Source organism: Chroicocephalus ridibundus, chromosome 2, assembly GCF_963924245.1.
Source record: "Chroicocephalus ridibundus chromosome 2, bChrRid1.1, whole genome shotgun sequence".
NCBI classification, from domain to species: domain Eukaryota; kingdom Metazoa; phylum Chordata; class Aves; order Charadriiformes; family Laridae; genus Chroicocephalus; species Chroicocephalus ridibundus.
The window spans coordinates 31895835-31918179 of NC_086285.1; the positions used below are offsets into that span (position 1 = coordinate 31895835).

Below are 22345 nucleotides of genomic sequence, written 5' to 3' on the forward strand. Positions count from 1 at the left end.
CTCTAAGGGGATCAAAGCACTACAGCAACCTAGACAATCCCTGTTAGGGTTAGAATTGACTTCCCAGGCTATGTGTTTTGCTGAACTTTTTTTCCCTTTGGCCAAGATTGGCAAGGCTGTATCTATACAAACTGTTGTATCTTGCTGTTCCTAAGTACTAGTTTTTTAAAAGTCCATAGAATCCCAATTTGCATCTGTTTGTCCAGACAACATCAAGGTTTCTGCTATTTATTTCCTTCAACATTCTGGATTACCTGATTTGTTTGAGTGCCAAGGACATACCTGAAAAAGAAGTAATGCAGTAACATGCAATACATATGGATTAATTACCTTTTAAATGTGGGACGAGTATGGCAAAGAATTTTTAAGGTAACAGCTCTAGACAGCAGCTGGAAATGGTAATACCATGATTAGCTCTGAAGTGAATGCTGCCAATTCAATGCTTAGTTACTCGTATCATGAGTTATAAAGTACAATATCATGAGTTATAGAGCACAGGGAAAACAAAAACATGAAAAGCCAGAGCAGAAAAGTAAGGAGAGTGTATGTGAATGCCCTAGACAATGCAGAAGCTGAGGAGTTCTTACTCATTAAAGTAGGGACTGGAATGGCTGCATGAACAGTCTTTCCCACTGTGGCAGTACTGCATTTAATGCTAAGGACAGCCCTCTAGGCAGCAACCTCATTACCAGGGTGGCGCCGGGAAGGGTGCCCTGTCTACATTACACAGTCATCGAAGAGTGCACATGTGGCTTGGCGGTATTAAACTAATGTGTGGGTGCAAGTGGGTCCATACTCTACCATAGTGCACTGTGTAATGTGTCGATGTGCTTGCACAGTTCTCCATGGGAGCATCCTCTATGGTGATGCACTGACCTCTAGCAGGATGCACTGGAAAGCACTGACTAAAATGTGTAGTCCTATGACTTACACTTTGGTGTGCCACACCAGCCCATTCAGCCTCGGTGACACCACCAGTGGTTATACAAAATGACAGCATAAGGGCAACAATTTTGACCCCTTCTTTGGCATGTTATAAGCCTAAGTACTCTTGGGATTGCCACAGAAACAAAGACTATGCTGTGCTTTACCCACAGAACTCCAGTTTAAATGAAGAAACTGTAATATCACAAATGGTGAATAGAGAGTTCCTTGGCTATGTGTCTGTAGAAGCTCTTTAGTACAAATTGTTCCAGTAAGGACATGGAATAACTTATGTTCAGTAATTTGCCTCTAGTTCCACCTGGTTCGGATGGTAACATAAGACTAAGTGTTTCTTGGCTAAATCCACCCACTTTCAGTTTAGTTAAATCATGTTCCTTTTGGGACTTTGCCATAAAAATGTAGAAAACATGCAGATCTGGAGATATAAAGAATATTTTTGTACCACTGGAATCTCAATTAAGCTATCAACTCTCTAGATATGTAAATAATGCTAAATGGCAGACAACTCGAGGTCTCTGAGATTTTTATGTGTTTCCCCCATAATACTTCTTCCCTGTATAACACGCACCATAAAATCAATGATGCGCATAATTTAAATGGCTGATATGCCATTGTTATTTTTATACATCTTGTGACGTGAACTCTTCTCAGATATGTACCCATCTCAGAAGTAAAAACTTCTTCCTAAAGCCTGTTGGCTGGATTTTTAAAAGATTAATCTCTCTGCTATCTGAGCAGATCAAGACATCAAGACTGATATCAAGAGATCAAGTATCAAGACTGAGCACAGACATGCATTGTACGTATGATTGTATGGTGGATGCCGAAACAAAAATTCCCTGTGCCTACTTAACATTCAATTCACACATCAGCTTTCTCTTTTAACTCTGCAGAGGTGCCCATTTTAAACCTCAGAATTCTATGTTTGTTTATTTCTCGTCTTTAACCCTGCGTCTGTGGCCAGAATGCCTTTCTTACTCTTTTTAAAATTTTTTTTATTTATCTTTCTCCCTTAAAGCATCGAGAACACAACAGCTATGACTACATAATACAGGCTAAAATAGCGTCGTACTGGATTCATCATGCACTCAAAGGATCAATGTCTCAGATTAATTTTGTAGTTTTAACAGCAATTTCAAATGTAGTCAACAGGTGGACTGTTCTTCTAAACTAAGCCAATCAGAATTAGAAGGCAGAGGAAGAAATTTCCAACAGATATCACACTGCTAATTTTCTAATCAATAAGCAATTCTAAGCAATTAATTAATTTAAGAATTTGTTTCTTAAATGTATATAACTAAATACCTATAAAGGTAATTCGATATAAAATGCATATAAAATGGATCTCCCTCTTTGTTACCTGTAATAGATTGGGTTTTATAGTGTGTTCTCAGAAATAACTGTACTTCATGTCCTCAGTGGGCACTTGAGTCAGCATGATCATGATTTCTTTGGTCACTCTCAGCTACAGACAGGCAGTCTGAAAAGACTCAGTAGGGCTCTGGTAGACCTGTGAAAGTAAAGTTCTGAGACAGGATCTTTAATGGCATGGGAAAAAGCTAAACGATGTTGTCAGGGAGAAGTTGGTAAAGTAACTCATTTACACAAACTTGTTTACACATATCAGGATTAAGTCTCACGTGAAAACAGAATGATTATAGTTTAAATCTGAGCTATTTTTCACATAATTTTACATGTGTACAGAGAGACACGTGCTTTGTAGCTTAGCCAGGTTAAGGTATCAGTGTACACACAGTCCACCTTATGTTCTGTATAGCTTGCACATTTCACAAATTCCTTTTCCAGATGCAATTTACCTCGATTGCCAGCCTCACATGTCTTCAAAATCTCTGCCTTTTTTCCTCAAGTAATTTTCTCTGTCCTCAAAGCTTCTTCCCACTTCAAGCTCAGCATGAGTCTTATGACCAATCTTAAAGCTTATTCACCCTACTCTCGAATTCAATATAAAGTATTGTTGGCTTCTACCGTTCCTCAATACGTTCCTGTCATCACTAACAAGCAAAATTAAAAAATCCAGACGAGGACTAAAATTTCAATTTCATTTAAATACAGATGCTTCTCAGTCTGTGTGCAAAAAAAATCACATCATATTTTTCTGATATACTTGACATTTCTTTTAAGAACAACTAAGAGTAACAGCATTAACATGATGAACATACATCACAATTATATTATGATAATATGAATGAAATACCATAATGAACTCCTAATCATTACTTAGTATATTACAAATTTCATATGGAGAAAATAATAACTTACATATATAATGAATAATATTGTACTAGGACTAATATAGTCATAAGTTAATTACACACTGTGTAGCTGATTTAGTTGCATTTAGCTAAGGAGCTGTTCCGAGCTCATTGCAGATTAATTATGTCTTTAGGCATATACTCTCATTTATAACTGTCACTTGTGACAGTAGCTGTTGGCTAGGCTGCTTTGTAGACCTTTCCTTATGAAAACAATTGCAATCCCCCACCAAAACACCCCCCCCCCCACCACAATCCCTGAACATACAAAACTCAAAATCTCTACTAGCTAAGGTAAGCTAAGACAAAACACTAGAGGACTGCGTATTTCATTTTACTGCACTTCTGCCCACAAAATACCCGTTACAGTATCTGCTTAGTAAAGTTATAATGCCTCATTGCATTTTATTTAATATAACTAGCTTTCTCAATCATGAAATTTAACATGTATCTTCTCAATTCTATAAATTTTTCTATTTTCCAAATCCCTTATAAATTAAAGAGAAGGATTTAGGTAACTGCCAAAGACTCTCCCAAAGATTCTTCTTAAAGTTTTTACTGACTGTAGGAAACAAGTCACTTCCTAGCCTTTGATTTCACACCACAAGAATAATTTTACATGACAGGGACAGGTAATAAGTGATAGCAAGTGCATGAGCTACTCATAAATCTAAAACAAGGGAGTCTTTCTTTGTTCAAGGTATTCAGCATTGTTCTAACCTCATCATGAAAAGTTAAATGAAAGAGAGTCTCAAATACCTAAAATGCCATAAGAAGAAAATCTACGTGGGAATATAGGAGGGGAAGAAGGAAGGTCAAAGTTAGACACACTGCACTCCTAAATGACTTTTTCATGCTTATTGCAAAACTGTTGGCGCAGCAATGAAATTTTAAAGCAAATCTCTTAATCATCCTCACTTCCCGTGATTCTGTTTGAAGTGAAGACTGGTGCATCTCAGCCAGATACCTTTGGAAGGAAACACATTTAGTGTGGCTGGTGTGCTCCTCCCGTAACATGGGGACACTCTGGCCAAACCAATGACCCCTCCTCTAGGTCATTTTAGGACAAGCATATGCCAGGAGAGTTCATTGCAGGGGAACAGACTATATCCAGTTTGAATTAAGACTCCCAAACTGCTTGTTTTGTAGACAGAAGGGACTCAGCATCAATTGCTACACTCCTACTGAGCCAAATTACTTGCTAATGTAAATATAGCCCGCAGAACTGTATTTTCACTGAACCTAACAAAAACCTACAGTGAATTCAGCACAGTACTCAGTATTCTAACGGCACTATAGGGGAAATTACACACGCAATTCTCAATCTATCTATATGATATACATACATATTTTCAGGAAGTTCCAGCACAGACTGGCATATGTTCACATTTTAGCATTACAATTAAAATAAATAAATGACCAAACAAACACTATGAATAATCTAAATTCTTTGAATTTATAAACCACAAAAATGATTTTTTTTGTAGTAGTAAGGTTCATTAAGTAGTAACGTAAGTTATGAATCTTCTGTTCTCTGCATGAATGTACCTTAAACATTCCATGCAGTACAGTGCACCTCTGTTGCTAGGGTACCCTGAGACACCTTAGGGTGTAGAAGGCTATGATGGGGAGAGGTGCAGTGTTGCAATATAGATATTACCAACTCTAAGGCTCTCTATTTCTGGATATGGAATTCACATTCCCCATGTTCAGGGAAATGTCATCACACAGCAGCAAGGGAAACCTTCAGAGAGGTTCCTATTGCTCCTTATCTACCAATTATTCTACAGATCCAGCTTTTCATGGCATGTTGTATGTGTGTGACTTTCTGCCATAATAACCACCTGACATAAAAAAAAAAAACAAGCATCACCCCTATTTGCCATATATTATGTCCAAAATTTCTGCTGAAGAATTTCAATAGCACCAAAAGCTGAAAAGAGTAAAGAGGGTTCAAACCTGTAAACAACAAAAGCCTATAAGAATAACTAATCGGTGAAAGATTAGTAATGTTTGGAGATTAAACAAGATAACTATAGGTTGAACTACCACTAACTTCTGAATAAGATAGTATTTCATATCTGGGATTGAAGTTGTTTTGAACACACTTCTTCTGAAAGACAGCAGAATTCTCTCCACCCATAGAGCATCCCTTTTACAGATTTGGCTACAAGACTGAGGCTATGATATACCCAATATTAATAATTTTTGTTTTAAAATTATATTTACATTCATACGTAAATGAATTGTTCATTCTCTTAACCCTTTTTTCAGAAAAAAAAAAGTGATTTGGATTACAGAGTAATAATATTGTTTATTTATGAAATGTTCTTTCCCTCACTGGCACAGAAATAATGCAATATATCACAGCATTCCATTAGCACATTCAAAGTGATGATTAAGATTCACAAAATCACTTAAGCATGTGCTTATATTCATATTAGTTCATCAAACCAATAAACATGATTTTTCGTTATGTATACCCACAAATCTCACTCAAATAATTAACTACCTTACGCCAAATGCCCAGAATTCAACATGTGCATTTGTCCAGTCATATTAATGAAACTACAGAAAATAGTTAAAAAATTAACCAAGTGTTAACTGCTTCGCTAGATCAGGAAAGTTTAAACACATACTCAAATGTCACATTGAGTTACTGTTAACGTGTGCAAGTGCTTAAATTCTGCATTGAATCTGGGATTAAATGGCAAATGTCCTTAGGATTTTTTTCCTATGGAAAAAAATTCCTCTAACCACCATGAACAACATAATGCTATAAGGCTTTGAAATTTCAAAATATGTAGGTACCGCAGAATTAAAATTCATTCCCTTCTGTAAACGATACATTCCATAGTAAACTCATTTTTTGTAGAAATAAATATACCCTAAAATAACCTAGATGAAATAAAAGATGATGGGATCACATTGTCAGTTAAGAGGAACAACCCTACTTAGACTCGGGTATTTGTGACTAAAAATTCTGATAGCAAAGTTTCTGTTGATGCTAATGAAATGTTCTTTCACAAGAAAGGCCAAAAATATGACGTCTATGTAAGATTTTTCTTACAAGTTTTTTTTTTTTTCAGTTTTGCAAAAAAAAAAAGAATTAAGGAGATGTAATGGAAGTGGGGGTTGATGACTTAGAGTATAGAGATGGGGAAGCAGACCCATAACAAGTTCAAATTTATGATTATGAGAATTAAGCAGTCATATTTTTCCCCACTGGCAGAATAAGAGGCTCTCAGTGACTGGTTAAGCCTGAAGGATATTAAATCATGACCATGCAAATATCTATTTGATAGTGCATTTGGATAGTAACATATTAGGTGTCATAAAAGTACACTTGTCTTTGTCGTAGACCTTTACTACTTTCTGATAATAATTTTGTGGAGAACAAGTCCTGATTGCAGCATTACTTACTGGTATTAAAGAAGTTTTCCCCTCTACCTGATAACTGATTTATTTTTTTTTAACCAAGCGTATAATACTGACTGGTTTCTCAAAGAATTTACAGAACATTTACAGGCACATTTAGATATCTTTATTGCCTTAACTAAATACACTTGCAAAAAATATTGTTGTTGTAGATCATCCAAGTGAGAATATCACCATATTGCCATGAAATCAATTATCACATGTTGTAAAGACTGAATGAAAGACTGAGGTGTTCTACTTGCATAAATTCTGTTTTGGCATTAAAATTCTTTATCTATTGATGTTAGAAAAGAAGTCATTCATAGTTGTGGAAGTTTCTGAATTGCCATGTACAAGTTAATCAAATGGACAAAAACAACAGATGGAACAGGAATCTGGATATCGGAGTTCTCTTCCAGGTTACTGTCTTAATTATTGTCCTAGGGCATTCTGCTCCTTTTTTCCCTCCAATATGTTCTTGTGTATGTGTTTGCACATGTATTCAAAGTTTCAGCCGAAGCAATGTTGGAAGATTCTTATTTAAATCCTGTCTCAGTAAGTAGACAGATAAGATGTTTTCCACATCTTAAGTATCTTGTGCAAATGAAATAGTCTAAGACCTATAGCCCAGCTGAAGTGCTTATACACTAATGCACGTAGCATGGGCAACAAACAGGAGGAGCTGGAAGCCATTGTGCAGCAGGATAATTATGATGTAGTCGCCATCACAGAAACGTGGTGGGATGACTCACATAGCTACAGTGCTGCCATGGATGCCTATAGGCTCTTCAGGAAGGATAGGCAAGCAAGGAGAGGCGGGGGTGTGGCCCTGTATGTTAAGGAGTGTTATGAATGCTTTGAACTTAATGATGGTGATAATGAGACTGAGTGTTTATGGGTAAGAATCAGGGGCAGGGCTAACAAGGCAGATATCGTAGTAGGAGTCTGTTATAGACCGCCCAATCAGGATGAGGAGGCAGATGAAATATTCTATAAACGGCTGGGAGAAGTCTCAAGATCGCGAGCTCTTGTCCTCGTGGGGGACTTCAATTTGCCAGACATCTGCTGGGAATACAATACAGCAGGGAGGGAACAGTCTAGAAGGTTCCTGGAATGTGCTGGGGATAACTTCCTGACACAGCTAGTGAGAGAGCCAACTAGGGAAGGTGCCCTGCTGGATCTGTTGTTTGTAAATAGGGAAGGTCTTGTGGGGGATGTGAAGGTTGGAGGCTGTCTTGGGAACAGTGACCATGAAATGATAGAGCTTTCGATTCTGCGAGAAGCAAGGAGAGGGGTCAGCAGAACTGCTACCTTGGACTTCCGGAGGGCGGACTTTGGGCTTTTCAGGAGCCTGGTTGACAAAGTCCCCTGGGAGGCACTCCTCCAGGGCAAAGGAGCCCAGGAAGCCTGGATGATTTTCAAGAAGGAAGTCTTAAAGGCGCAGGAGCAGGCTGTCCCCATGTGCCAGAAGACAAGCCGTCGGGGAAAAAGGCCGGCCTGGCTAAACAGGGAGCTAGTGTTGCAACTTAGGGAAAAAAAGAGGATCTATGGCCTCTGGAAGGAAGGGCAGGCCACTCAAGACGACTACAAAGAGGTAGTTAAGCTATGTAGGGAAAAAATCAGGAGGGCCAAAGCCCAGCTAGAGCTAAACTTGGCTTCTGTTGTCAAGGACAACAAAAAAAGTTTCTATAAATATATTAGCAAGAAGAGGAGGACTAAGGATTATCTCTGTCCTCTAGTAGATAGGGCCAGCAACATAGTGACCAAGGATGAGGAAAAGGCTAAGGTACTTAATGAAGTCTTTGCCTCAGTCTTCAGCAGTAGGACCAGTTGTTCCCTGAGCACCCAGACCCCTGAACTAGAAGACAGGGATGGGGAGCAGAATGAAGCCCCTCTAATCCAAAGGGAAACGGTGAGGGACCTGCTTCAGCACCTGGAGGTGCACAAATCTATGGGGCCGGATGGGATCCACCCAAGGGTATTGAAAGAGCTGGCGGAGGTGCTCGCCAGGCCACTTGGTATCATTTATGAGCAGTCCTGGACAACCGGGGAGGTCCCAGCTGACTGGAGGTTAGCAAATGCGACACCCATCCACAAGAAGGGCCGGAAGGAGGATCCGGGGAACTACAGGCCAGTCAGTCTGACCTCGGTGCCTGGGAAGGTCATGGAACAGATCCTCCTCAGTGCCATTACACGGCACATGCAGGAGAACAGGGTGATCAGGCCCAGTCAGCATGGGTTTGTGAAGGGCAGGTCATGCCTATCAAACCTAATATCCTTCTATGATAAGGTGACCCACTTAGTGGATGAGGGAAAAGCTGTGGATGTTATCTACTTGGATTTTTGCAAAGCTTTTGACACTGTTTCCCACAGCATTCTCCTGGAGAAACTGGCTGCTCATGGCCTGGACAGGTGTACTCTTCGCTGGGTAAAAAACTGGCTGGATGGCCGTGCCCAGAGAGTGGTGGTAAATGGAGCTAAATCCAGTTGGTGTCCGGTCACAAGTGGTGTCCCCCAGGGCTCAGTGCTGGGGCCGGTTCTCTTTAATATCTTTATCAATGATCTGGATGAAGGGATCGAATGCACCCTCAGCAAGTTCACAGATGACACTAAACTGGGTGGGCGTGTTGATCTGCTTGAGGGTAGGTTGGCGCTGCAAAGGGATCTGGACAGGCTGGACCGATGGGCTGAGACCAATGGTATGAGGTTCAACAAGGCCAAGTGCCGGGTCCTGCACTTGGGTCACAACAACCCCATGCAGCGCTACAGGATTGGGGCAGAGTGGCTTGAAAGCAGCCCGGCAGAAAAGGCCCTGGGGGTGTTGGTTGACAGCCGGCTGAATATGAGCCAGCAGTGTGCCCAGGTGGCCAAGAAGGCCAACAGCATCCTAGCCTGTATCAGGAATAGTGTGGTGAGCCGGACTAGGGAAGTGATCATCCCCCTGTACTCGGCACTGGTGAGGCCCCACCTCAAGTACTGCGTTCAGTTTTGGGCCCCTCGCTACAAGAGGGACATTGAGGTGTTGGAGTGTGTCCAGAGAAGGGCTACAAAGCTGGTGAGGGGTCTGGAGGACAAACCTTATGAAGAACGACTGAGGGAGCTAGGGTTGTTTAGCCTGGAGAAGAGGAGGCTGAGGGGAGACCTTATCACCCTCTACAACTACCTGAAAGGAGGTTGTAGAGAGATGGGGGCTGACCTCTTCTCCCTGGTGACAAGTGATAGGACGAGGGGAAACGGGTTCAAGTTACGTCAGGGGAGGTTTAGATTAGATATTAGAAAACATTTTTTCACTGAAAGGGTTATTAAACATTGGAATAGGCTGCCCAGGGAGGTGGTGGATTCACCATCCCTGGAGGTGTTTAAAAAAAGGGTAGATGGGGCACTTAGGGACATGGTTTAGAAGTGGCTCTTGTCAGGGTAGGCTAAAGGTTGAACTCGATGATCTTAAAGGTCCCTTCCAACCTCAACAATTCTATGATTCTATGATTAGCTATAGCTTTAAGCTTCCTAAGGAGTTTGATTCTGTTGACAATGACTCTTCAGGGGACGTATGTAGAAGAGGACCAATAGCAATGACCCCAAGTAGGCTCAAACCTAAAGCGTGCACTCAGCCTAGACAAGGGAGGAGCAATTCCGTATTCCAGAAAGAATGTAAGCCGCTAAGGGACTCTTCTGTTATCCTAAGAGGCAGCAGCACCCTTGCAGGCCTTCTGGCCAGACCTTCTGGCAATCCACCTAAGTGGGAACAGAGAGAATATCTATGTTCTTTATGTATATAACAGCTACATAACTTGGTCAAAAATATGAGTTAGCTTAAAATTTGACTGCAATCTGGCCCAAGAGGAACAAAATTGAGATGGAAATCAGAGAGCTACTTAACCAGTCATCACGCAGAACATTTCTAGTTAAACACAAGGATGTACGAAGGTTGCTAGTATAATCTTTACAGCTGCTATCTGTAAATACTGATCATTACGGTAGCATTTGGTTTACTCTTACACCTCGAATACCGCACTGACACCAGTAAGAACTGCTTTCATTTTAGAATGATATCTTTACTGTTTTAACATAGGGAACGTTGCATTGTGCCACACTATAGCTAGCATAGTTTGCCCTAAAAGCTGTCTCAGTAATATTCCTTTCTGTACAAACTTGTACTAAAAGACAATGCAGATGTTTGCAAGTTCAGTTTATTATGCTCCAACTCTAATTACAGAGCTGCAAGGGGCTTAGTAGCATATGCTCTGTAATACCCTACGCAGTTACAAAAATTCAAATGATGATTAAACAGTGTGGTTAATAGTTTATCTCCTATTAACATCAGATAAATTTATGATTTATTTAAAAGGTAAAAAAAAAAAAAAAGAAGAAAGAAAACAATGGAAGAAAATGTTTATGGTAAAAGACTTTCAGTACTGATCCACGTTGACCTAATTTTGGCTCCAAAAAGACTAAACTCTAAATTAATTCAGTGACAGAACAGTAAACTAAAAATTACGCTTGCTTCTGCGAAACCTACCTTAGGATTCTCCTCTTAACAGCAATGCAAATCCATTCAGAATTTCTTTCAGCATTATCACCCACAGAAAGGAAAACATTACAAAATGCTATGCATTAACTATGAAGGAAGTCAATGGGAGATAGATGAATTGTTTAAACATTTTTAGCCTTTTTGAGGTCAGTCATTATCTCAGTACAATTAACATTTTTTATTTAATATTTTCAAGTTTTTTGCATAATAAGTGTAAAAAATCAGGGTCTAGCAAAGTTGGCTGCTGCAGAATGATGCTTGGTACCTGGCTGCCTACCTTTGCACCTTTAGCTTGGCCTAAAGCTATTTGCTCCAGTCATGCACAGATTTTTTTTAAAGGACTCCGTTATAGTTTTGACTGATTTCTCCAGGGTTTTTTGTTTGGTTTTGGGGGTTTTTTTGGGTTCTGTTTTGGTTTTGGTTTTTTTTTTCAGTGACTGTGTAGCAGTTCCAGCGCTGCTAGTACTCCCAGACTTAGAAAATTAGGACATTTTCAACAATTTTCCAGGAACTTCTATTGACTAATCCAAGTGGAAGTGAGTTACAAGAAAGGATTTAAGAAAGAGTATGAGTGAATTTCCTACCCTTTATAACTGTATCAGTGAATGGACTTCGCCTAGCTCATATTATTTCTGAGGTTTTAATCAACTAATTCAAACCCTAAACCTCTACGGTGATTTTGCCTACGCAACTCTGCCTCCATCCTACCTGTCCATGGCTTGTTCCTAGATCTCCTGTGATTCTCCTGCCTCTCCTAAGTATTAGAAGAAAGCCCAGGTAGAGAGAAACACTGAGTAATCTCTCCTGCATATCCACCTTGAAGAGAAAGCACAGCAAGCCTAAGTAGCAGAGGTTTGTTGCGCTCTCTCCCATTTTTCCTATTCCCAAGTATAAAAGATGGCTTCTTCCCCCTTACACGTGCTCTTTTCAACCAAGCATTTAGTGAAAGTTGAGGTTTCTAATTTTTAATCACAATTGAACATTTAATGAGGCATTCTTTGAGAAAGCTTTTATCAAAATATCCATTTTGTCTCACTTTGAGACAATTATTTGAAAAACACTAAAAACAAGCATCGTAACTTCCCTACATATTTAACATTCTTTAATAACTTCCCCATAAAAGATGCATAGCCTCGACAGTCACTCCATTTTAATTGATTATTGTCTAACTAGAATTGCTTGACAACTAATCTACTTTTCCCTAGGCTTAAAAGGATTGTTTCTTCACATCCTAGCATCATGTAAAATTTTTGACCATGCCGTTATGTGGTTTGATGATGGTGCAGCTGTAAGTGCTTCTCAAGGTAACAAAGATTGTTCTGGAGTTGTTTTTTGTGTTCCTTGGTCTTATGTGAGAGTTTGCCTCACTGTCTGTTTGTGGTTCATCTTCCATGTCCTACTGTTCAGGTCTCACTCAGCAAATGAGTATTTCACCATCTTCCACGCTTATCCGTTTTGTGTGTACTCAAATTGAGAATACTTATTGCGAATGTGATGGAATATATGCTCGTCCGCCAGTACATTTTGTAATTAACAATGTGTATTTATACTTTGTTGTGACTGCTGACTGTTCGGTGAAAATCGTTTGATCCTAGCAAGATCTGAGATTAGACTTGTGAGCAATTGTTTGCAAAAATAGGGTTTAGTTTCAGGGGTACCTATATCCACTTTTTCCCCTTATTTTTGCCACTTAGAGTAATGCTGGCATACAGTCATTAGTATAGGGGGGTTTAGTTTGGGGGCAGGGGGGCGTTGTTGTTTGTTTGGGGGTTTTCTTGGGGTTTTTTTTTGAGTTGTATTTGGGTTTTTTTAAGTTCACGCACTGAACAGAAGAGTTATTACTGAATTTTATGAAAATATTTCTCTATGCTAAGATAGCATGCTATATAATTGATTAGTGAACTGATTTTTTTTTTTTTAATACAGGCCTGAGATACAGACATGGAAAATAGCTAGGATAAAATAAAAGATGTACAGGGGTATTGTAGTACATAAGTTTACCTGAAGTAACTGTCCACATACACATGTTGACCCACCATACCATCGATGGTAATCAGCTGAGTGTTTGAAGAAAGTAGCATAAGTTATATTGTTTTATCCATGGGGAAAAGGCTAACCATGACAAATTACTATGCGCAAGCTAACACGCTGTCTACATACACACTCCCTCTAACAGTTTATAACTTCAGCAAGTTAGCTAAATGATGTGACATGACTGAAATTCCATTACTGCAGCAACTGTCTAGAATACAGACTGTGATAACACACCAATACTAACATTATTGAACGCTGTCTTTGATGATCACTGTGATGATATCAACCTAGTGCATGAACGTATGACTATTAAAGCAGGTTGTGCAGAATATGGGAAAAAGAACTTCTTATTTTCTCCAAAACATGTTATTAGTTGTACTTGCCACTGTCTGACAGTTGGCCTAATGTTTGCTGTCTCTATCATGCCTGCTTAGCTGTCCTCTTAATACTATTAGTTACAGTTGTCCAGCTCGCTGAATCTGTGACTTCCCAAGACAAGTTTCCATTTTCAAACGGCCCTACTATATTCTTGAGGAGGGTTTTTCTGTTTGTTTGTTTGTTGTTGTTGTGTTTTGGTTTTTTGGGGGGATGGGGGGAGGGGTTTGTTTTTTAAAGGAAATATGACTTCACTGCTTTAATACACATTTTTCTTGGATATTTAGCTTGTTTCAGTGACTCCAGTATTATTGGGAAGCAGATGGATCTTCTCTCCTGGTATCTTGCCATCCTGACAGAATGATGGATGTGAGCACTTGAAAAATCTTTATCTTATTCTACATTGCTCGTAGATGTTTTCTAGCTCCCGCTTTGAAACTGACACACATCTTGGCTTACGCTTTTTATGGTTCTTCCGAGCTTTGTGCTTTCATCAGGTTGAACATTGCACATACTCATTCAGCTACTACATCTCACTTTGTTTCTTCCTTTTTTCCCAGTACTTATACATAGTATAGTACTTAAACTTAGGTACATGTCAAAGCTCTGAGACTGATGTAGAAAAAAATGCTTTTTTTGGCTTGAACATACTAATCAAACTTTTCACATACACACACTACTGTGAAGCATTCCTTTTCAACTTAGTGCATCGTTTTCCTTCCAATGGGTAAATTGCCTTCTGATTGCTGTCTATGATAAAACAAACTAGATTTGCAGATGAGGAGAGAGCAGTGGATGCTATGCTCAACTTCAGCAAGGTTTTGAACACTGTCTATCCCAACATTCTTGTATCCAAGTTTGGATATTATGGTCTTGTTTGGTGGAAAATAGGTTAAAAAAAAAAAAAAGAAAAAAGACTGGCTGGATGATCTGGCTCATGCTAGAAGAGAAGGCTTCAGGGAGATCTAGCAGCAGCCTGCAAGTACCTCTGAGGAGGTTATCAAGATGACAAAGCCAGGCTCTTCACAGTAGCACATAATGGGAATATGGGAGACAAAGAACATAAGTTGAAACAAGAGAGATTCGGACTGAATACAAGGAAAAACATCTTCATCATAAGGAAAATCAAGCACCAGAACAGGCTGTCCAGAAGAGGTTGTGCCATCTCCATCCTTGCAAGTTTTTAAGACCCAACTGGATAAAGCCCTGATCAATGTTACCTGCTCTCATAGCTGACCTTCCTTAGAACAGGAGATTGGACTAATACCTTCCTGCGATCCCTTCCAACCTGAATTATGGTTCTAAAGCAGTAAGAGCCCCAACTCAATTTTGTTGAGTTTTACTCCCCTGGCCTTTCGAAGTATGCATTGAGATTGTTTATTGGCAAATACAGTTTCTGCCATACTGTTACAAAATTCATACAGCAGGTCCTATTCATATCGGATTAGAGACTGTGCTTATTATTTGGCATGAATCTATGAGGCAATGTGCAATATGTTGTAGGCTACCATTAGTTTTCATAGTGCCTTGGAGAAACAGTAAAAATTAAAAGCAGGTGTAATTCCATTAAGCGTAAGTTTCTGCATGGAGGCAGGAAGAATCGCCTATGAAAAACCCAAATGAGAAATGAAGTAGTGGTTCTTCAGAAGAGTATCTGAAATTAACAAGGAATCACAAGTCAAATATGAATAAAGAAATTCATGCCAACACTAAGAATGCTAATTTTTCTTGATAAAGGTATCCTCTGCAAGACATGAATTAATTCCTCTTTTCCACTCATTACTGATAAGACATCAAATACAGCATTGTCTCTAATTGGGAGTGCAGTGGTTCCTGAGAGATACGGACTGAAGGGAGTAATTGGATTGAATTCTTCTGTTTTATCTGAACGCAGATAAAAGCGACACATATGATCAGATGTCTAGAAAACATTTTCTGTGAGGAAAGGTTGAAGAAATTGGAGATAGAAAGGTTACAGAACACAAGACTAGGGGATGATCTAATAAACCTTCTAGTAGGTAATAAGTAGTTTAACAGAGGAATGGAATAATTTGTTTTCCTTCTCCATTCTGTACAGGAGAAAATGACCTGGGCCCAGGTCTATTTTCAGGTTAAATGTGACAAAGAAGTCTCAGAGTAAGGACAATCAAGTAATACAGTAGGTCATCACAGGCAAAAAAAGAAACTGCCTTTATTGGGAATTTCTAGAGGCAAACTGGATAAACATCTGTCAGGAATTAGGCAAGTGCCACTGACACTACCTTAGGGACAGGCATGGATAGGTGACTCAATGATTTTCTATGGTTCTATGAATAACATCTTCTATATATCAATCTTTTTGATTTCTCTTAATTGTAGGTGGCACTAGTATATTTTTGCTATAGGCTTGACTCCAGTTACATTCTTGGGTATCAGCAGCTATGGACTGGTGTGCAACATGGTGGTAGATTGTTGCTTTCCCAGTTCAGTACTTGCCAAAGTTTGTATTAGACACCAAGTACTGAAAACAAGTTTGCTTTTATGAAGTTTACTTCAGTTGTAGCCAAGTTTGCATACTTTGCCTATTTACATAGACAAACATTTTTCCTGGCTTTACAAGAGTTATTATGGATACTACTTAATATGCGAATTACACAATTTTAGCAAGTCTAAAATCCAGTTCCTGATTTTCTCCATTTCTTTTGTCTTATTCACACCAGCAAAACCAAGACGCAGGTATTATATATTTCCACGTATGACCAACTTGGCAGACCTTACTACTTCAAAAATGTGATTTGACAATTTTAGAGGCTTTTCTCAATGCAACACATTGTTTTGTGCATTCCTGGTACAATATTCTGGTGCTCACATTTCTATTATGTGAAGAATCACGTTTAGTATTATTAAATTCCAGAATTTAAAGTTTTTAATTGAAAACTGAGTCTTCTGGTTGTCCATGGAGCCTCATGTATAGAGCAGAGCCTGCTATTTTCCTGCAGTATTCTACAAGTAATTTATATTTTCCTTAATAGTATTATGATCTTGCCACTGTAATAATTTCAGTCCAACTTTTTTTCTTGAATGTAATTCTGTTTTCTTCCCTTGAAAAATGCTAAAGGATTCTTTGAAGCCTAGCACATTCACAGATGTCCCAGTATCTACTTGGCATTCAATTTCCTGTTTCTGTGCTGTGTCTTTACATGTGGTGGTGCTCTAAATTTTTGAAACTATTTAAATTGCACTGTGTTAATATATAGGTGTAAAATATCATTCCTTCTCACTTCTTGTTTGCTTCCTTAGTATAACACATTTATTTTCTTTCTTCATCTGTGAGCTGTAGCATTGATATTCCCTTTTGACAAAGTCACTGAGTATGTTCCCCTGTGCTGGGCATTTTCTGTTATTATGGTATTTTTTTACTGTAACCAAAGATTTTCCTTTCTACTTTCTCTCCCATTTATGAACCTAATTTTGGACTAATTTTGGTGCATATACTTTGCATTTATGTACTTTTATATGCTGATTTCTTTTATTTCTGTTACATCTAGTTGTTCTTTGCACTTGCTTTGAGCAGAGGCTAAAATCCAAAATACACAAGCAGAAAAAACTCAAGAACAATTTCTTATTACGTAAATACCTTAAACTTGGGGAGACACGATTAATTGTTTTTTCAGCATTTCAGACTACACAGTACAGGAAGCCAAGGAATGTTTTAAAGGAATAGACTCTGCATGTTGCTGACAGGCACTATATCAAAATTACAGAATTGCAATTAATATGTAAAAATTTCATCAACCATTTAAAGCTGGGGCAGAATCTTGTTAATGCTGAAGCACAGTGATGAAATAAACTAAGCACACATTCAAACTGTAGCATTTTGAAATACTGGATTGCAGAATTAGATAACTTGTAAAAGTGGGTTTTGATTTTTTTTTTTTAAATAATATACAGATTCATGTAATGTACGTGGAACAAGTTGATTTCAGAATAACCAGTGCTAGCTATTGGAGGGTATGTTCCAAATTTAATTAGACTTCATTTGTGTCCGAGCTAAAAATCTTATTAATGAACTATTCAATCTGTGAAATTTGGACCTCATCACGGTCCCCCTTCTGCTTGTGTTTGAAAGCATATCCAAAGCAAAAGGCTGAAGAGTCAGACTGGACATGCCTAATTCCCCTCATATATGCAGTCTGTGTAGCAGATATACTGGGAAATCATAGAGAAGCAAAATCTGGAGATGCAGTTCCTAGGACATGAAAAGCTGGTTAAATCCCTTTTCTTCATAATTCAATCTAACTGTGAACATCCCCATAAGACAGACCAAGAAGATACTTGCGGGGGGGGGGGGAGGATATATTATTATTTTATTTTATTATTTAAAAATGCCCTGAAGAAATAAACAGTACCACTGTTCTTTTAAACATTTCAGATTATGTGGATGCTAACGGAAAAGGTTACTTAGAGTTCTTATTACAGGATTAGTTTTCCTTTATATTTTTATAGGACCTTCATAATGATAATATAAATTTAGTGCTATGGCTGCTCATAAACCATTAGGAACAACACAAATATCTTCCTTATAGATGGGAAGGTAGAAGGTCCTGAAAAATAATTCTGGTTTGAATGTGTGGAAGTAAATTTATGTAAATTGCTGCCAGTCATCTATATGCTCATTTCACTAGCAAAATAACATTATAAATGATCTGTAGCCAACAATTCTTTACTTGAAGACATACAATGCAAATATTTATTCAAAACAGAAAATCACTTAAGGATAAGCGTAAGTCTTACCACGCCAATAGAAAAGTAGTTATTAATGATGTTGTAAGGCACTGGGTCTCCTTTCTCATCTTTATCATTGGGTATTACTTCGAATTTCCACCTGTCCAGCAAAATCTCTGAGCTGTTCTCAATGTCTTTTAAGATCTTCATCAAATTCTCACCTTCATAACCTAGCAAAACATGAAAATGGTTATTTCATGAAGCATAATAAAGTTTAATTCCATTTCCTTTCTCTTTCTAGATGACTGGTTGGATGGGGCTCTGAGCAACCTGATCTAGTTGAAGACGTCCCTGCTTATTGCAGGGGGGGTGTTGGACTAGATGACCTTTAAAGGTCCCTTCCAACCCAAACTATTCTATGATTCTATGACTGGAAAAATGAAAACCATGCATATAAGACCTGAAAAGCAGGATCGTGTTTGAAGTATTGACAATTTTCCAGCACCTGTCATTAAAAGGAGGACAAATGCAAAGCTGATTTCTGCACTCAGCTAAATTAATGTAAACTTAGATTAATTCTACAGATTTCACTGGGCATCATATTTATATTCAGAAAATAATTTCATCTTCAAAAGTTGCCAATCCCTTCAATTTTCCAAATGGTTATAGCAGTTATGCAAAAAGCTAAGGTTATACTTTGCAAAATGTTGTTGCTGTGAAATTATCTTAATATTTAAATTCCTTTGATTTCAAAATTTATGGAAAGAAGACATAAAGTAGCGTTGTCTGATTAAAGTCTGACAAGAGACTGAAAGGTTAAAAACTATCTACTATTTTTTGTTGATTGTTTGAATGTGGTTTAGCATAACTAATCCAAAATTTGAAATCCATAACTGATGACTTAGCAGAACTAAAATTTTCCATCTTTCAACAACTTCTTTTTCAGCCTCACCTTGCTCTATTGAGAGGTCTTACTCCTACTTGCCAAGATGCGCTCACATGTCTTTAGGTAATTCACTAGCAGTAGTAGTTCACTACACTATATACTAAACTCAGTAAAATACTTATTTACACACTCCTGAGTATACACAACATACACATGCATGAAAAGAGTGGGGATTTTACTAAGTGACATTATCAACTCTGAATACTGTTCAGACTGAATTACTTCGTAAGACAGAACTAAGATCTGTGGATTCATTCCTTCTTCAAATCAGAAATAAATTTTCCTATTCAAGCGATATGTACTTCCTGGGTCATTAACAGTTTTAGCAAGCAAAGCCATTCAAAGCCTCCCTGCCCAAAACCCACTGCTGATGTATTTCTTTATGATTGTATGATATGTTTTTGTTAGTTGCTGACAACCACTGCATAACAGCAGTATGCACAATTACATTTGTCTGCATCCTTGAGATCATTCACCAGCAATTTAGTTTCTGGAAGCCCTGTCTCTTCTCCCATCTATGGAAGTTCCAGAAAATCTGTGTTATGGCATTATCTACCACAAAGCAACTGGGCAAAGAATGATGAAAGGCAGAATATTTTCATACTGTCTTTTTCTACTTTTGTCCAGATGGAATCATTCAAAATGGAAGGTAAATATACAGAAGTGAATGGAAGGACAGGTCCTGACGAATGTAATCAAATGCTCTCATAGCTGACCCTGCTTAGAAGAGGAGATTGGACTAGTGACTTCCTGCAACCCCTTTGAGCCTGAATTATTCTATGACTCTACTCTATGAACTGCTCAGAAAGTGAATCAAGGATGATTTGATTGGGTTTTGTTTTTTTTTTTTTTTTTCCCCTAAGAGTATGTGAATAAACAATCACCAGTCACGACAGAGAAAATAAAGGAGGTCCTCAAATGATTTGACAGAACATTAAGGTTAACAAGTTCTCTAGCATGGAAACTACTGAGGATTTGCTAAGCACTGTCTGGGAACTAGGCAGACATTTGGAAAGGAAACTTGCTATATGATGAGACAGAAGAAGGAAGAGATAACCACAAAGGCTGAGAATTTCCATTTAAACAGTCAGGTTCCAAATACACAACATCTCAACTCAAACGACCAACTGAGACCTGAAGTAGAACTGGCCATGGGCCCATAAACTGATATGATTTTGCTAGAGACTGAGTCTTGCCTAAGACTTTCTTCTTTGTATCTCCTTCAAGTTATGCTGTAACGCAAATCCTGAATGGAAATAAGTTATTGGAGGAGCTGAGAGCAAGGCTCCATACACCCAGGAAAGAATGCAAAGGGTATTAGAGGTTTGACTTTACATATATTCTCCTTTAAGCATTCTTTGCCTTCTCATTTCCTGAAAAATAGCACCACAGCATTTATTGTCTGGAACCCTCTGTAGGAGAAGAGAAGGTGAGTGTATCAAAGGAACTAGTCTGAGGCTGACATGTTTTTCATTTAATATTTATGAAAATTAAAAAAGATGAAACCACTCCAAACCCATTATTAGCTGTTTTCAGTAACCCTTTCAGAATAGCCCCAATTAAAATCTATTTAAGAATACTCCTTTTATAAGGTATTGATCAAAGAAATAACTGCAATACAGATTGTAAAAAGCCATCCAAATAGCTAGATACTACTCTCATTGCACCTTGGAGCCTTTTGGTGTCAGCAGAAGCTACAAAAAAGGTATGAAGAGTGATTACAACCTTTAGTATCTATAAAATTGTTCATATAACATTAACAGACAGATAACTCCAAAAAGAGGAAGGGTGATAACAGTTCTTTACATACATCATAAAAAAGAAACCCAAATGTTGAGAGTAGACTTTGATGCAAAAGTGGGTTTTTTTCCTTTTAATTACATAATACATTGTATTTTAACATGTTTACCTCCTCCCCATCTCAGACACCTTGCTAAATCATTGCCAGTCCCAAGAGGCAGGATAGCAACGGGAGGATGCTTAATCAAGTTCGCTTTCTCTGTGAATAAAGAAGGAAAAATATAACTAAGGGAAAAAAATATCTAATTGTATGGTACTTATACAACAACAGTGTTAGGTTTTACTTCAGTAAAAGACAGTGATACATGTTTTGTGTATGAGATTATGCTGCCTGCTCAGCAACAAGCATTTCACCAAGGCACTCCATTATGCAGCTCCTTCCCCAGTCACTATTCAATCCTTAATCCTAATTTACTCGATTGTTATCACAGGGACTATTGTAACCCATAGATGTGATGAGCATTCATAAACAATGATACTCAAGATTTTTCCAAGACCAAGCGTGTTGTGCTCTCTGTTGCTCTCAGATACGAATGCACAATAGTAATAGTTAAGGGCATGAATAATGAGACGAATCTTGTACTTTTTCATCTGGGTGACCAAATTTGTGTTTAATTGTATATTCACTTGGATTCACATCTACACCATTACCAAGAACTCCCTGGAACTAACATGAGGGTTTGGCCCATCAGGAATTAAATCTACTATTCAAAATGAGTGTTGATCTATCTGATCAAGTCTCTAAATCAATATTTTGTATTTAATAAGTAATGTTTTGAAATGTATGAACTCACAGTTTCTTTTGATTCTTTACCAGTACATTTCTAGTATTTCAAGCCAAAGGATCTCTGTTCACCCTTCTCAAGAAATATGGCCTATCTGAAAACTGAAGTGGGGCAGCTATCCCTCAAGTATAATATTTCAAATATATAATCTGTCAAATTCCCCATTTAATTGGAATGAGTAGCATACCTAGTTTAAAAGTTACACTTGAATAGTTAAACAATCAGCTATTTTCTTCATAGAATTATGCACAACTCTCAGCAATTATCAGCAGGAGTTCATATATCCAATTGATGTGGCAGGGGCATCTTGTTATTTATCAATTTCTCTCGTCAATACTTTAGGAAGATTTGACATTCATAATGCCAGTATACTGCAAATCTTTAAGAGAATTTAATATTCAATAGAATAATAATAAAAAATGTTTAAAAGTCTCAAACTGAGGAGAAAAAAAGTTTGGGCTTTTTTTGTTAATTTGTTTTCTTTTCTTTTTTTCCTTTTTTTTCTTTTCTACTTGCTTTGCTCTTAGCTAAGATT

General features: G+C 38.1%; 1 protein-coding gene across 8 annotated transcripts in view; it reads right to left on the reverse strand.

Moving 5' to 3' along the window:
- Nucleotides 1-22345, reverse strand: part of DGKB (diacylglycerol kinase beta) — a 379831-nt gene that overhangs the window by 184890 nt on the left and 172596 nt on the right. For all 8 annotated transcript variants that reach the window (XM_063324934.1, XM_063324933.1, XM_063324935.1 and 5 more), the window contains 2 exons: nucleotides 21135-21224; nucleotides 18349-18509 (listed from right to left, as the gene is read on the reverse strand). In XM_063324934.1, coding sequence (XP_063181004.1) covers nucleotides 18349-18509; nucleotides 21135-21224 — 251 coding nt within the window. The remainder of the gene's footprint in view (nucleotides 1-18348; nucleotides 18510-21134; nucleotides 21225-22345) is intronic.